At 32.5% G+C, this 12,181-nt stretch overlaps 1 protein-coding gene across 1 annotated transcript; it reads left to right on the top strand.

The window, feature by feature from the left end:
* Positions 1–779: 779 nt before the first annotated feature.
* On the top strand, positions 780–10,751 carry LOC127745464 (phototropin-2-like). The gene is made up of 23 exons (XM_052258203.1): positions 780–919; positions 1,262–1,960; positions 2,182–2,364; positions 2,609–2,700; positions 2,782–3,067; positions 3,276–3,489; positions 3,870–3,940; positions 4,407–4,513; positions 4,711–4,760; positions 4,856–4,960; positions 5,300–5,359; positions 5,476–5,565; positions 5,853–5,929; positions 6,399–6,483; positions 6,711–6,791; positions 7,206–7,309; positions 7,741–7,790; positions 8,172–8,278; positions 8,461–8,583; positions 8,765–8,816; positions 9,043–9,155; positions 9,423–9,563; positions 10,230–10,751. The coding sequence occupies exons 2-23, from the start codon at positions 1,308–1,310 to the stop codon at positions 10,347–10,349; spliced, it is 2,964 nt and encodes a 987-aa protein (XP_052114163.1). The 5' UTR covers positions 780–919; positions 1,262–1,307; the 3' UTR covers positions 10,350–10,751.
* The last annotated feature ends 1,430 nt before the right edge of the window (positions 10,752–12,181 follow it).

Here is a 12,181-nt window from a genome sequence, read left to right as displayed (position 1 = left end):
TATATATCGTTTTCCTTTGTCATTTTTCAGAAGGGAACCCAGATATTAAATACATGATAGTGAAATTTATCTTTAACGACATGCCACGCCAATTCCTTTGTGACCTCACAAATATTTAGCTCTTTACCTCCTCAATTTTATTTTATTTTTATTAAAAAATTTACATTTTTTTATATGATTTTTAATGCTTTGTTCTTGTGCTTTTCCTCCAACCAAGAAATATGGGATAAATAAATGGTAGTAAATGGTACACATATAATATACACTTTGTATTATACTGGAAAAGATATTTCTTCATGTTAGTTGTGTTTTTATCCATAATACTTGAATTTATTAATCTACTTTTGGCCAATTTGGTTTATTGTAAGAAAATTATTTAATTTTGATTCTAGTAAAATTTTCAGTGATATATAAATATAATTAACAATTATATTACATAAATTTATAAAATATGACATTAATATCACCTGAAGTTTGGGTGATATTACATTATATAATTTTCTATTTTCTAAAAAAATTAATTTCAATGCACTGTCGTTGTAAAACCGTTTTACACGTACATCCAATTATATAATACCACATCATAAAAAAAACATTTTATATTAACCACGCGATTAATCGTCTAAAAAACTAATGTAATTAAATTAAACTCAATATTAAAAATTAAAATATTATTATATTTAATATCACCTAACCACAAAAGAGATCATAGTAATTCATCCAAGTCCTGGTCAACAATAAAAAAAAAAATATTGAATAAAAATAGTGGTTAACTAGACATAACTTTGTCTTAGACATTATTATTATTATTTATGAAGATACATATAATGTTTTGTTGAGGACAAAGTTCTTGTATTTATTATGTGAACTCTGAAACATTATCCTTTCTGTTTGGAGCTTGAGCTCTGACACAATCCAGGTTACTCATCCTCCAACTAATCTCAGCTTAGTTTCAAAAGGCTTTGCCATTTTTAGAGTTTACTTTCCCTTTAAGAAACTCCTTATTATAGTTTATAGCTTCTGATTATGCAATGTGTGATATGTTGTATGAAATTAATGTCTTTGTCATTCCATTAGCACCATGCAATTATGATAAAGTATGTATCTGCATTCATCATTTTACATTTAATATAACTCACAAGTTTTTTGTGTGACTTCCAATGATTGTTGTTGTTTCCAGTTATTCAAAGACCATTAGACTGAAGAGCATGTTAATATGTTTATATATTGATGTATTTATTTTTTTTCCATTATGATTTAGGTGGTACCCTTTAGTTTGCACACCAAGTGACTGAGGAAATTCATAAATGGAGAAACTCAAATTACCTGTTAAGTGTGATCCTGATTCTTCTGGCAGTGATCATCCAGATTCATTTCCAATATTTAAACTTCCTGTGAGTGAAGATCTTAGAAGAGAGGAATACGGTGTGGGTTCTGTACCGGCGATCGCACCCTCTAATTCTTCCGGCAATAGAGAAACTATGAACAAGTGGATGGCATTTTCCAGAGATTCTGGTTTCAACAATGATGGTAACTCTGCAATGAACAATCTTTCAGGGGCTAAAAGTGCAGCAAAAGTCAATGACTCCACGAATCATCGAACTTTAACCGAAGCAAGCATAGCTGAGAGAACTGCTGAATGGGGTCTTCCAATGAACTCAAGTAGTGTAAAGGCAATAGCAGAGAAAACAAGCTCCTCTTTTGATGGTGACAGAACCAAAAACTTATCAGATAGATTTGTTGAATCAACAAGGACATCCGGAGACTCGAACTATGGATCCGAATCATCATCAGGGGTGTTCCCAAGAGTCTCACAAGAGTTGAAAGAAGCGTTGGCGACGCTGCAACAAACTTTCGTTGTCTCAGACGCAACCAAGCCAGACTGTCCTATCATGTATGCCAGCAGTGGCTTTTTCAATATGACTGGTTATTCTTCAAAGGAGGTTATTGGAAGGAATTGGTGAGCATGTGTGCTGCTTCTATATATATATGCTGTTGGAGTCTACTTGCATCTTTAGTTTCGGATCTCAACCGAAACCTGTTTACTAAACAATGAATGGAAAACTTTTCTAGTGATTTTCAGTGAGGGTTGGGGTTAAATTGTGAGAGTGGTTCTTAGTAGGTATTGAGCTAGAAAATATTGTTATCTTTTTAATCAAACCAGCAATTTTCTGGTTTCAGTCGATTTCTTCAGGGGCCCGATACAGACATGAATGAAGTGGCGAAAATTCGGGATGCAACTAGAAATGGGAAAAGTTATTGTGGCAGGCTTTTAAACTACAAGAAAAATGGAACTCCATTCTGGAATCTTCTCACTATTACCCCCATTAAAGATGACAATGGCAACACTATCAAATTCATTGGGTTAGTCCAGGCTTACCTACCTGGTTTTCTTACTTTAGAAGCTTTAATTAGAATGATCTCTTGGCATTTTTAGTAAAAACTTAATGGAAACTTCCATTGACTAATTGTAAATGTGGTTTGATTTTATATTTACCTAACCAAAGGTTTGAAGCTACATGATTCTAGAGAAATATAACCATCCTTGGAAATTTATTCAATAGCTTAAGGCTTCAAGAGGGTTGGTCTTATACAACTGTTACTACAGAATGCAGGTTGAGGTGAGCAAGTACACAGAAGGATTGAGTGAAAAGGCGTTACGACCGAATGGATTACCTACATCGTTGATTCGTTATGATGGTAAAATATTGAACCCTTTTAGCATTATGTGTGATTTTGAGTTTATGTGTAATCATCTAATCATCTAATTTCATTTATCAGCTCGTCAGAAGGAGAGAGCTTTAGGTTCCATCACTGAGGTTGTCCAAACTGTGAAGGATCCAAAATCCTCTAGTAAGCCTATGATTGAAGAAAATGCTACCAAGCATGAAGAGAAAGAGAAGTTTGATTTTGAATTTGTTTTGCCAAAGTCTGTTGAAGCTGGGAATACAAGTAAATTTAGCAAACAAACTCCTCCCAAGAATTCTGAAACTGATGCATCACGCTTGAGTTCTTATGAGGAGAGAAGCAAGGCTTCAAGAAAATCTGCACGAGTTTCTTTAAAGGGGTACTTATTTTCTTTAAATTTCTCTCAAAATTCGGCTCTTTTCTCAATAGTATTTAACTGAAAAACAAAAAGAAAGTGAACTTTTGTGCTTTGTAACTACATGTTGTATTTACTGTATCCAATGTTATGGATGAATGTTTAGCTTGGGAGTATGAGTTCTTTGTGGGGTTCAGAAAATGTGCTTAATTTGTTTTCCAACCTTTTCCAGTTTTAAAGGGAGATCAAGTTCTACTGGGAGAGATGAGGAGACACCCATCATTGAGCCAGAGGTATTGATGACCCAGGAAATAACCCGGACCGAAAGTTGGGAGCGCGCTGAGAGAGAGAGGGATATAAGGCAGGGAATAGATCTAGCAACCACATTGGAGCGGATAGAAAAGAATTTTGTGATTTCTGATCCTAGACTTCCAGATTGCCCAATTGTAAGATGAAGTTTTATATTGACACTTGCTTATGTTCTTCTCTAATAAGATTGTCATAACAAATAAAGTTTAAGCTACATTATCATGGAAGTCTTAATTCTTCTACATCCTTTATGAGATTAGAAAACATATCAGATATACAAGTTCATTTGTTATGTTAATCAAACTCTTCATACTGTGATCTATGACATTGTCTTTTCTTCTCTTCTTTATGACATTGGAGCTGGTATTGTATTTGTAATATCTTATTATCTTAGCTTGAATTGGTTACTGTCATATTGTTCTACATGCATGCATATACTTAACAGACGTCTTTAATGTGACTAATTTTTGGCGTTTGCTAACATTGCCTCAAGTGATTAATATTGATCCCTGTGCAGATATTTGCATCTGATAGCTTCCTTGAACTTACTGAATATACTCGAGAAGAAATTTTGGGAAGAAATTGTCGGTACAAATTTTACTCTATCTACATAAAAGTTAAATTTATTCTATTAACTACGAGGCATATAGTTTCAGTGTTTCCTGATTTTGTTGTCCTCTACCACTTGCTAGTAGTTTTTCTTTGAACCGAATGTTCTAGTATTAGAGACAAATGTACAACATGAGATATGAAATAACATGTGATAAAAGAAAGAAATATGAATGCTTTCAAATGTTGAGATTTTTTTAATAACCTCTATGGTTGTTGGATGTTTATTTTATACTAGAGTTAGCTAGTCTTTAAACTTTATCATTTTCAATTCTATGGTAATCAATTTTTTACTATTTGTAAATTAAAAAGATAAATGAGTGACTGATAAATCATATGCGGTTTGGATATAAGGTCCTTTTCCTTAGATCTTTAAAGTTTAAATTGATATCAACTTCATTAAATTCGGATTTTGAAACTGTAATGTCCTTGTTCCATTGTGTAGGTTTCTTCAAGGACCAGAAACAGATCAAGCAACTGTCCAAAAGATTAGAGATGCCATCAGAGAGCAGAGGGAAATTACTGTTCAGTTGATCAATTATACTAAGAGTGGTTAGCATTTGATCAAATTGTTGAGTATTTTCACTTTTGTGTGTGTGTGCATAAGTAACTGAAAACAAAAAGTTGCATTTTTGAGGATGCCTAAAAGCTTTGAATAATATATCAACAGGTTAATGTGTGCATTGCAGCTTTTGTATTCTAAATCTAACCCCCTCCTGTTCTTGTTTTTTCTTTTTTTTAATCTGTAGGAAAGAAGTTCTGGAATTTATTTCACTTGCAACCTATGCGTGACCAAAAGGTGATTGCAATGCTCCTAGAAAACAAATAAATTTTGATATTGAAAAGTCAATATCTGTTATCTTATTAATATTATTTTCTCTATTTTGTGTTTAGGGTGAACTTCAATACTTCATTGGTGTTCAGTTAGATGGAAGTGATCATGTCGAACCCTTAAAAAATCGCCTGTCTGAGAATGCTGAGTTACAAAGTGCTAAGTTGGTGAGTGTTGTGTAATTCTAAGAAATGCTCCTTTAGCTCAATTGTTCAAACTCTGTAGATTTTCCTGTTGATTTCTAGTTCTGTAAAATCTAAATATTTTGTGAATGCAATGCATCTAAGAATTATATTAAATATTTAAAATTAGTGAAAATATTAACTTGTATTGTTAAATGAAAGATATGTGAAAATGTTATTTGTGTGAAGGTAATAGCAGCAAGTACCATGAACTCATAGGTGACTCTGATGCTACTGAAGTTATTAGTTTAGTATGCATTTTCTTTTCCCAAGGAACCTTGCTCAACATTAGATTTTGCTTGAATAATTCTTTTTTTCCTCCAGGTAAAAGCCACTGCAGAAAATGTTGACGAAGCTGTTCGAGAACTTCCTGATGCCAACTTGGTAAAGGATTTTCTGCCTGAATTCTACGGTTCCTTAGCAGATTGTTTTTTCATTTGAATTTATTTATTTATTTATTTATTTTTGAGACTGACATTTTATGGGTGTTTATATTGAAGAGACCAGAAGATTTATGGGCAATTCATTCTCAACCTGTCTTTCCACTACCTCACAAGAAGGATAATCCTTCTTGGGTAGCAATAAAAAAGGTACCAATGTATATATTTTACTTCCTTTGTCATCAAAGTTACACAAATAATATGTATTCTCTTATCAAACTTTGTTTCATGTAACTTGTACCAGCAATGTTCCTTGATGGTGTAAAGACAGACAAATACTTGATCCATTCTATAAAATTATCTTATTTGAAATATAAGTCTTGTTATAGTAACACAAATTTTTACATCTGAAATGTGTGATGTTTTTAAATTTATAGACATTGTTTAGTGAGATTTACAAATTTTTTTCTATGAATTTATTTGTTTGAATATTTTAGATTGCTGCAAGGGGTGAGAAAATCAGCCTGCATCATTTTTCGCCTATTAGGCCATTGGGTTGTGGAGACACTGGCAGGTAACAATTTTCAGATGCTTTGGCTGAATAAATTGTATATGTAGCATGCATACTATGGATATCTTCTCTAAACAGATTTCCTTCCCATCTTTACTTCCTTTAATACATTGATATTGATAATCTTTTCCTTTCCATTGAAAAGGCTATGTTGCTATTTGAATGTAATTTCTTGTAGATAAAGCTTTTAACAGAAGATTATTTATTATTGACATAATATCAAGGCCTCTTTGATCAAGTGGTCAATAGTTCAATCGTTGTTTTCATCATACTTCAAATTAATTTGAATTTCAACATTTAATAGAGAGTATTATGCATTATTAGTGCTTCAAGCCTAAAGGCCTTCTTGTATCTTTATCTAGTAGCTCAAGCTTTATAGAAAGTTGGTGCTTGACAATCTACATAAGCAACAAACTAAAATTTACAAGGACTTAAATTCACTGAAACCTTGGTGTTTTCATTTATGCGACAGTGTTCATCTGGTGGAACTCCAAGGTACCGACGAACTATATGCAATGAAGGCAATGGAAAAGTCTATAATGTTAAACCGTAACAAGGTCTCTGGAAATACAAGTGGGGAAAATTTTGATTGATATATACCATTTATATGAATCTGTGGCTTTGTTTTGTACTAATTAACTAGTACCTGACTCAAGTGTAGTTATAATTTCACATTTTTGTTTTCAACACACCATATCAAATTACCAATCTCTATCCTGTTATTGTTATCTTTCTTGCCTATCTTTTGTTTAGTTATAATAAATTTCTGTAATTGCTATTACAGGTCCACCGAGCATGTATCGAGAGAGAGATTATATCATTACTAGATCATCCTTTTCTTCCAACATTGTACACTTCATTTGAGGTAACTTTTCTTTTTTTGTGTATAAATGTCATGGCTCCTTTTTAAAATCCAGAAACCCTTCAGTGTTATAAACATGTTAGTTGAACTTAGGATGAATCTATTGAAAAAACATGACAAAACTTATGACAAAGTCCATTAAGTATTACATACAAAATTACATAAAAAATATGTTAATGAGTATGATTAACATGAGATCCTTCCAAAGTGGTAGGGAGTAGTTAGTTTATAAGCTTCTATTCAACACTTTCTCTGTCATCATCGTTCTATCCATCTCGTAAGGTCTACGATCAGAACCATCTACTTCATTCACTTGATAGTAGAGTAGAAAGGTGGTCTATAGTGGAGGATCAAACGACCGGCATACACACATTAGGCTGTTGACTAATGGTTCTAATGTTTCCTTTGTCTCTACAGACGTCCACCCATGTATGTTTGATTACTGACTTCTGTGCCGGGGGAGAGTTGTTTGCATTGCTCGACAAGCAACCTATGAAGATTTTCAAAGAGGATTCAGCAAGGTACTTTTTGTTTCCATTTTTCATTATTTGGTTGCTAGTATTGGAATCTATCATCTCATGCCCTTAACAATTTATAGTTTTATTATAAGTTAAACAATTGAGTAATCAAAATAGTAATTAGCATTTGTGTTAGAATACATAGCCAAGTTATAATTAGTTAACTACTGGTTATTATGATCTAATTACGAGTAGTTCCTAATTACTCCTATATTAACTGTGTGCCTTAATCAGTTACATGGAGCTGAATATATACTAACCATATAAGAAATCAAGCTATAGCTTGGGAGGCCTAATTACAGCTACTAAATCATTATACTCACTTCACCTAATTATATAATCTTTCTAAATATTATTAAAGATATATGTCTATATTATTATAAATTCATATTGTAGACCCTTCTATATGATGTTAACTTATATCATATCTCCAGATTTTATGCAGCAGAGGTTGTGATTGGTTTGGAATATCTGCACTGTTTAGGTATGCTGATCATTATCTCCTCCTTTCATCGGTTCGTATCACCTGCTTAGGCAGTTTGGTGTTCAATACATCCTCAATCTGTGTGTTGCTATTTGCTATGGTACCTTTGGACATATTTTAGAATCTTAAGTCCAAGATTTCTGACACATCAACTGAGATAGGCATGTTTTCTTTCTCCCAAGTTCCAAGCTTTCCACGAATTTCGGCATTGTTTCTGGTTGTTTCTTCTATATAATATCTTTTGTGCTTGTGTGTTCTACATGGCTCGCATATAATCATCGACATTGTCACTATGCTCAATGATGATAAGAAAGAGAAGAGAAAAAAAATTCTAGTTCTTAAATAATATGAATAATGCTTTCTTTTACTTCATCTGTCTAGGTATAATTTATCGAGATTTAAAGCCTGAAAATATATTACTTAACAAGGAAGGCCATGTTGTATTGACTGACTTTGATCTATCATTTATGACAAATTGTAAACCCCAGGTATGCATCCTTATTCTCTGTAAACATAGGCTTAATTATTTAAATCCTTGTGCCATATTGAATTCATTTTGATAAAACCATTTACCTTTACTACCATTTCATAGGAGAATTTAAATGGATCAACATGTTAGAGTTGTACTTTGAAATATTTAGAACACTCAAATTGGAAGTTATTCCTACAGGTTGTTAAGCATCCTCCCCCTAGCAATAGAAGAAGATCGAGAAGTCAACCACCTCCGACATTTGTTGCAGAGCCAGTTACACAATCAAATTCATTTGTTGGAACTGAAGAATACATAGCTCCTGTATGGTGGATTTCTGTTCAGTATTTTCTTTATAGTACCTTAGTACACTACAAAGATTAGGTTTGTTATGTTAAAAAATTGAACCAGTGAGAAGACTAGTGTCAATGTATTATTCTGTTGTTTATGTATTATCATCATCATCATTGTCATGTACAAGGTTTCTAAAGTGCTTATATAACAGGAAATTATTACTGGAGCTGGGCATAGTAGTGCTATTGATTGGTGGACCCTTGGTAAGTTCTTCCATCCTTGTGCTTGCACACAAATTATGGAGGAGCATTCATTGCTATATTATCATAATTTCATAATTATATTATTGTTAGTGTACTTTCCAGTTGAAAACTGTTCAACTTCAAGTATATATTTATACTAACAATGCATCAAATCAAATTCTTAATAACAAATATGTACCCGTTTTTCTAATATCTACAAATTATGTTTTTGATTTTCTAAATATAGGTATCTTGTTGTATGAGATGCTCTACGGCCGTACACCGTTTCGAGGAAAGAATAGACAGAGGACATTTTCCAACATCTTACACAAGGATCTTACCTTTCCAAGCAGCATCCCGGTAAAATACTAATAGGTTATTGCATCATGCAATTCTCAATTCTGAGTAAAGTGAAGTACACAATGCATATAATAAAGCATAAGCATGAACATGCATGACATTTGCTCTCAAATTTCTATTTGGTACACAAATTATTATTTTGCATTGAAAGATCAGTATTCATCACTTTATATATCTAGATTTAAATTATACACCTAAATGTATAAACGGTTCACACACCGGATACTATGATCATGCATCAATTGATAGCTTTCTGCAAATTTCCAGGCAAGCCTTGCAGCAAGGCAGTTGATCAATGCACTACTGCAAAGAGATCCAGCCAGTCGTCTAGGCTCAACCACCGGTGCCAATGAGATCAAACAACATCCATTCTTCCGTGGAATCAACTGGCCTTTAATCCGCAACATGGTAGTTGCCTCCTAAACCTTAAACAACTTAAACGAACATATCAAGGCATCGAATTTGACAATTCTAAAAGCCTAAAAAGTATGTTTCAATCAATTAAGCATAATTAGGAGAAAATTCACGAAAACATGCATTTACAAGGAATATGTGCAAGTTAAGTTGATAAATTCCACTCCTTTCAATCTAAAAATCATCATAAAATATGAATTTATCAATATTATTCGAGTGGATGTTATTATCTTAAAATGGGAAACCTCCCTTCTTTTTCCTTCTTTTGTTAATAAAGTCATGCTATAACATAGTCAGAAAAATATAGCCGCAATCTTTGACAGAATTAGAGTGGTTAATTATTAGATAAGACGAAGGAAAGCCTGGTGCATAAGCATTCTGCATTAACGCAAGGTCCGGGGAAGGGTCACACCCAAAGGGTGTAATGTTGACAGCCTAACCTAATCTTACATCAGTGACTGATTATACGGTTTAAACCCCATGACCTTGAGTTCACACGGAAACAACTCAATCATTACTTTAAGGCTCCTCTTCAATTATTAGATAAAACAAAGTGAAAAATAAATTATTAACCCCTCAACTCAAGATCAATATTTCGAAACTAACACTTGTAGCAGGTTTATTATACTAACAACCTTTGAGTTGCTTATTTTCATGCAGAATCCACCTCCATTAGAGGCTCCTCTAAAATTGATAGAAAAAGTTCCAGTGGCCAAGGATATAAAGTGGGAAGATGATGGTGTTCTTTCTACCTCAATTGATATGGATAATATTTTCTGAAAAGGGTTAAACAGAAGTTACTCATCAAGATGCTTTGTTTAGAACCATGTCTGATCCATCCTTCAAGAATCAATCAATGGAGACTTCAAGCACAAAAAGTTTGTCTATGGTTGTGCGTTGAATCCAGTTGCAACTTTTGATCTTACAATAGAAGAGCAAAACCAAATCCAATTATCCAAACAAATTTGTGAAGGATCAGCATGAAAGTATATTATGTACATTGAATAAAGCCATAGTTTTTTCAATAATATGTTTTGTAGAGTTAAAAAATATCATATATGTTGCTAGTCACTTTGTATAACTTGTTTGTAATCTAATTTGTATCAGTGCCACCATTGTAAAAAAATGATGAGTTTCTGTTGTAATTTAAATTTAGTGAATACAGTTGTTAAAATTAGTACCCTTGAATGTGTCTTAAATTTCTGTCAAAGAATGGGGAAAAAAAAATCATTCAAACTCAAAATTAGATTGGTTTGGACCACCAATAAGGGATGGTTTTTCCTTGTGCAAGTTATTGCTTCTTGGTTTAACAAGTAATAAGTGTTTGTAAAAAAAGTGGTATATCACAAATCAAAAACTTCATACATTTAAGAAAAATGCTCCATGAATACCAAATGAATTATAGTGAATCAAATTAATTAGAGAAACTTTTCTTCGCTTGACTAAGTACCAATATATATTTGGTAATAGAAAAACCCCCAAATATTTAAAATATAATATAGGGTTCTCTATAATTTTATATTACACTATTTATTTTTTGGGTGTCTATATTATACACTACTATAGTTTGACGGTTATTATTAATCATAAGGAATATCAAATTATTAGAAATATTTTCTTCTTCTAACTAAGTACCAATATCTTTGGCCACCTATTGGAATTGAATAGCAATATCTCTTACAATTTTGCTTATAAGGAAAAAACAATATATATTCTTTTTTGGCTAAGTATCAAAGATATCAAATATAATATAGACTAGTAGTTAATTTTATATTAAAATATTATTTTGACAATTCTACTTTTTTTTAATGAAATAATTATTAAAAAAATTCTACTATCATCTTAACACCCTAACTAATGGTCTTTGCTTTTGATGGTAATCATTGGCTAAAAGAAGGGTTGAATCTTAACTGCCCTTTTTGCAGAATATTACTTTTGCTATTGTAAAGAAATTTTAAGAGATATTTCTACTTTTGCCTCATAAAAAGTTGAGAGACATTTTCATTTTGTCTCGTAATAGATTGAGAGACATTTTTCATTTTATCTCCTGAGTGCCAAAAGCAGAAACGAAGCAGAAAAGAGATAATCACACCAAGATGTATCCTAGTTCAACTACTAAGTGCAATGCAACTTACATCCAGTCTCCATTACAACAGTAACAGAATTTCACTATCTTTCAACAAAATTACATTCACCAATTCTCCCTAGGATCTACCCAATCCTATCTGGAACAAGTTCAGATTCTAACCTAACCTGAACTTAATTAGGACTCACCCTAGCTTTGAACAGCAAAGTGCTCACCCAACTTGCAAGACAACAAGTCCAAATTCTAACCAAACCTGAACTTGACTAGGACTCAAATATAACTTTTAACCGCAAAGTGCTAACCCAACTTATAAGGGAATCCCCTCAAGATCATGACAACAAAATAGAAATACATACAAAAAATTTCTGAGATAATTATGATTTTTTTTTAGCTCTCTGCCTTTTTTCACTCATTAGATTTTTCTTACAAATCCTCACATTTTGTCTTTTACCAATAAAACACAGACAGACTAAACTGAGAAAAAGAAATATTCAATGAAAGTCATGAAGGAGAAGAATAAACAGCT

Source organism: Arachis duranensis, chromosome 1 (assembly GCF_000817695.3).
Source record: "Arachis duranensis cultivar V14167 chromosome 1, aradu.V14167.gnm2.J7QH, whole genome shotgun sequence".
In the NCBI taxonomy this organism is placed as follows: Eukaryota; Viridiplantae; Streptophyta; class Magnoliopsida; order Fabales; family Fabaceae; genus Arachis; species Arachis duranensis.
Note: the sequence above shows the minus strand (reverse complement) of the source record. Positions and strands in the feature narration are given on the sequence as shown.

Bases quoted from the DNA above. Each gene is read 5' to 3' on its own strand.
- LOC127745464 (XM_052258203.1), top strand. From the start codon at position 1,308: ATGGAGAAACTCAAATTACCTGTTAAGTGTGATCCTGATTCTTCTGGC. The intron at 8,279-8,460 runs GTATGCATCCTT...TTATTCCTACAG, and splicing joins TGACAAATTGTAAACCCCAG to GTTGTTAAGCATCCTCCCCC. The intron at 9,156-9,422 runs GTAAAATACTAA...GCAAATTTCCAG, and splicing joins CCTTTCCAAGCAGCATCCCG to GCAAGCCTTGCAGCAAGGCA.